The 4,143-nt window shown below is 64.4% G+C and overlaps 2 protein-coding genes across 2 annotated transcripts in view; both read left to right on the top strand.

The window, feature by feature from the left end:
* Window positions 1-853, top strand: part of LOC104289588 (unconventional myosin-XV-like) — a 4,512-nt gene extending 3,659 nt beyond the window's left edge. Inside the window, exons 5-6 of the mRNA XM_009888545.1 lie at window positions 500-584; window positions 719-853. Of these exons, the coding sequence (XP_009886847.1) occupies window positions 500-584; window positions 719-853 (220 nt within the window). The remainder of the gene's footprint in view (window positions 1-499; window positions 585-718) is intronic.
* Window positions 854-881: 28 nt separating this feature from the next.
* Window positions 882-4,143, top strand: part of MYO15A (myosin XVA) — a 37,400-nt gene continuing 34,138 nt past the window's right edge. Inside the window, 11 exon segments of the mRNA XM_009888546.1 lie at window positions 882-964; window positions 1,196-1,259; window positions 1,367-1,476; window positions 1,720-1,794; window positions 2,017-2,107; window positions 2,221-2,226; window positions 2,563-2,666; window positions 3,213-3,276; window positions 3,366-3,479; window positions 3,696-3,857; window positions 3,971-4,095. Coding sequence (XP_009886848.1) covers window positions 882-964; window positions 1,196-1,259; window positions 1,367-1,476; window positions 1,720-1,794; window positions 2,017-2,107; window positions 2,221-2,226; window positions 2,563-2,666; window positions 3,213-3,276; window positions 3,366-3,479; window positions 3,696-3,857; window positions 3,971-4,095 — 998 coding nt within the window.

Raw genomic sequence — 4,143 nt, forward strand, 5'->3', positions numbered from 1 at the left:
AGCTGGCAGCTGTAGGGACTGGGGATGGGGCGGCGTGTTGAGATGGTTACCAGCTCACCGGGGCATGAAGCCACCAGCATCGTGGGGTTTGCGGCTCTCAGGGTGGGGGGCAAGTGGGTATGGGGGCAGTGGGTGTTGGAGGGGGTCCTGCTGCAGGGAGCAGGTTGGAGGGGGGGGGTCATCACCCGTTGCAGGTCCCCCCCCCCGTGCACGGCCCCCTCGGGGACACTTGACTCTCCCTTATGGAAATGCTGAGACCCGATCTCCGACTGGGACGGGCGCAGGTGACAATGCTGACCCGCGGGTGTCCACTTTCTGCCCGTCCCCTGGCCGGCTGCCACCGCAGCCTCCCGCATGCCACCTGCCCCGCGTCGCCTCTGCGCATGGCCGTGGGCAGCAGCCCCCCGCCCCACGGTTCAGCCCCCACCACACTCCGTTTCCATCATCTTCCTTGTAGGTGCCACCCTACCCGGGGTTCTCCATCACCCACCCCTTGCAGCCCCCGCGGGGGTTCAGGTGAACCGCCGAGTGTTGTGCCAGGAGCGGCACAGCCGCCTCCGCCTGTTCCCGCCTGCCCACAGCGAGCGGGACTGGAGCTTGCCAGGAACAGCCTTTCCTGGGATGGTCCCCAGGGACGCCTTGGTGTCCCCATGTCCCCATTTCCAGCGCTGCTGCTCTTCCCTGACATGCGACACTCTTGTCGGGGGTCTTATTTCAGGGCTGTGGGATGCTTGCTCGCATCCTTGCCATCACTGGCTGTGGACTGCATGGTTTGGAGTCACAGGTGGTGGTTTTGGGGTGGTGGTGGGGACTGGGTGGGATGCCGGAGGGGCTTGGCACAACCTTGCTGTGATGGAGCTGGGCTGGGTTGCTCCATGCAGATGCAGTCGCTGTGCAGCCTGCCCATCGTGCGGTACCAGGAGCCGCAGGAGGAGGACGGGCTAGAGGACATGACCCAGCTGGAGTGAGTGTCCCCTTCCCCTTCTCTACCTGTGGTGACACGGCACGGCGGGGACCAACGGGGCTGCAACCCCCTCCATTCACCCCATGGTCCCTGCTGCTCCCCACCCCATCCCATCCCAACACAGGGTCCACTCCAGCCTCCCGGGCCTGGGGATGCTGGGGACATGTTGAGGGACAGCAGACACCTCCTATCTCCCCACCACCCCCTAACACACCTTCTGCTCCACACCAGGGACCTCCAGGAGGCCGCAGTGCTGAGCAACATCCGGACACGGTTTGAGCGGCAGCTCATCTACGTAAGCTTAGGGGCGCATGGCGTCCCCCAAAGACCCCGGGTGTGGGGTTTTCATGGGGGGTCATCGCTCTCTGAGCGCTCACAGCCCCGAACTTCACTCTCCTGCAGACCTACATCGGCAGCATCCTGGTGTCGGTGAACCCATACCGACTCTACAACATCTATGGGACAGAGCAGGTGCTGCAGTATGAAGGCAGAGCACTGGGCGAGAACCCACCGTGAGTACTGGGGTGTCCCCAAACATCCTGTGGGGACAGGGGCACCCTTACCCGCTGTCACCCACCCCTAGGTCCTACAGCAGCCCCTGGGCTGGGTGGTCCCAGGGCTCTAAGGACCCTCGGTCACGGGGTGCTGAAGCAGATGTGTCCATGCGTGGGGATGCTCAGGGTGCAGCGGGGGTCCCCATGTTGGGGCACTGTGGCACTGCACCCCTCCACCTCTGCTCCCCCCTCTCCCTCCAGGCACCTCTTTGCCATCGCGAACGTCGCCTACTCCAAAGTGATGGATGCCAAACACAACCAGTGTATCGTCATCAGGTGGGACCCGGCTGTTCCCCAGCACGGCTGCCCGTCGGGATGACCCCTAATTAGCGCCGCTATAATTGCTAGCTGCAGGATGATGCCACCTGCCTCGCCTGGTCCCACGGCTGATGGGTGTCACTGGGGATGGGGTGCTGGGTGGGTTTTGGGTGGGCACACCCCTCCAGCCCCCTGCTCAGCTGGTGATGGCCCCAGCCGTGCCCTCTCTCTGTGTTTCAGTGGGGAGAGCGGCTCCGGGGGGCCGGAAGCCCCCAAGCTGATCCTGCGCTACCTGGCAGCCGTCAGCCAGAAACGCAGCACTGCCCCGCAGGTAGGGTGCTGCCCTGGGGACATCCCTGTACCCTTGTCCCACCTCCCCGTGTCCTCCTCCACCCTCTGCTCACGGCTCTGCTTATCCCCATGCTTCCACCCGGACCACGGCAGATAGAGGTACCGGGGGGGGACACATGGGCTGGGACCGTTCAAGGGGACTGAACATCGTGGTGGCATCTTTGCCATGTCACCCTAGTGGCAGGGGGACGGCAGGGATGGACAGCAGGAGCTCGGTGCATGCACGTGCATGGGGTTTTTGTGCTCTCCTGCATCCTTGTGCAGCCCAGCTGTGGTACATGCCGTGAATTTTGGCACCCAGAGGTGTCTGCACGGGGCAGGAGGTGGCAGGGAGGGTGGGAGGGTGACAAAGAGGTGTCCCCTAGACATGGGGACAGCCTGTGGCATGTTGAGGTGCCTGGGCTGACCCTGTGGCTCTCCCCATGGCCGCGGCAGATCCTGGAGGCGACCCCCTTGCTGGAATCCTTCGGCAATGCCAAAACCGTGAGGAACGATAATTCCAGCAGGTTCGGGAAATTTGTGGAAATCTTTCTGGAGGAGTAAGTAATGCTGAGCAGCGCCCAAGCATGGTCTGTCCTCCCCGTGTCCTGCTCCCCTGCCCTGGGAGTGCCCAAGCCAACCCCCAGTCCCACTGCCAGACCGCCCCTGCCCCTCGACTCTGGGGTGGGAAGCACACGGGAATGCTTTTGGGGACAAACCTTGGTGGGGGAAAGGTGGTGTCACCTGAAGACAGGCGATGTTTGCAGTCCCTGGGATAGGGGCAGGGATGCTGTGCCCTGGGCTGGCACCCTGCCTGGTCCCCATCCTTGTCCCCACAGCCCGTCCCACCTTCGCTCAGCCCCACTGATCGCAACGAGGGGTGCCCGATTTCTCCCTGGGGTGCAGCAGCTCCAGCCCTCACTCTGGAGCCCAGTGTGGGCACATCTCCCTGCCCACCCATCCCTGGGGGGGGGGGGCACCTGAGGACTGGTACTGACCCCCTTCGTGTGCTGGGGGAGCATCGTGGCATGGGTGGGCACCGGAGGTGGGGCACAGCCCCTGCCACGCTGAGGTTGCCAACCGGGTGCCCGCTCTCACCCCTGCAGCGGCTTGATCTGCGGTGCCATAACCTCACAGTACCTGCTGGAGAAGTCCCGTGTGGTCTTCCAGGTGGGTTGCAAGGGGGTCCCGGGGTCTGCCTCCCAAACCCGCTGCCCTCCCCGGACGCTCCTCCCCCAGCTGGGTCCTCTGCCCCCCAGCCCAAGAGCGAGCGCAACTACCACATCTTCTATGAGATGCTGGCAGGGCTGCCCTCCCACCAGCGGCAGCGGTACTGCCTGCAGGGCGCCGAAACCTACTACTACCTGAACCAGGTAGCGTGTCCCCTGCCTGACCCCCGCCATGCCGCCCGCTTTTTGGGGGACTGGCCAAGCCTGGGGTGCTGGTGGGTTCCTGAGTCCTCTTGGATTCAGCATGTGGATGGGGAGGGTGCTCGGGGCAGGGCGTTCCCCGCTACCCCTGGGTGTCCCCCCCCATCCCTGGGTGTTCCCCCCCGGGACCTGCTGACGGCACTGAGGGGACCACCCCAGGGTGGGAACTGTGAGATCCCCGGCAAGGATGACGCGGAGGATTTCCGTCGGCTGCTCAACACCATGGAGGTGCTGAGCTTCAGCGTGGAGGAGCAGAACAGCATCTTCCGCATCCTCTCCTCTGTCCTCCACCTGGGCAACGTCTATTTTGAAAAATACGAGGTACCCCCAAGGGGAGCCAAGCCACGCTCCTTGCGCCCAATTCAAGATGCGGCGAAGGCGAGGGGGTGTGGTGGTGGTGTCACCGCATCCCACCACCTCATCGTATCCCACAGACTGACTGCCAGGAGGTTGCCACGGTGGTGAGTGCCACGGAGATCCGGACGGTGGCTGAGCTGCTGCAGGTGTCCCCCGAGGGTCTGCAGAAAGCCATCACCTTCAAGGTGACGGTGAGTGCGGGGTGGGGGCACAGGCAGGGAGGGGAGGGGGGTGTCCCTGCTCCCTGGGG

Source organism: Charadrius vociferus, unplaced genomic scaffold (genome assembly GCF_000708025.1).
Source record: "Charadrius vociferus isolate BGI_N301 unplaced genomic scaffold, ASM70802v2 scaffold27, whole genome shotgun sequence".
Classification (NCBI taxonomy): Eukaryota; Metazoa; Chordata; class Aves; order Charadriiformes; family Charadriidae; genus Charadrius; species Charadrius vociferus.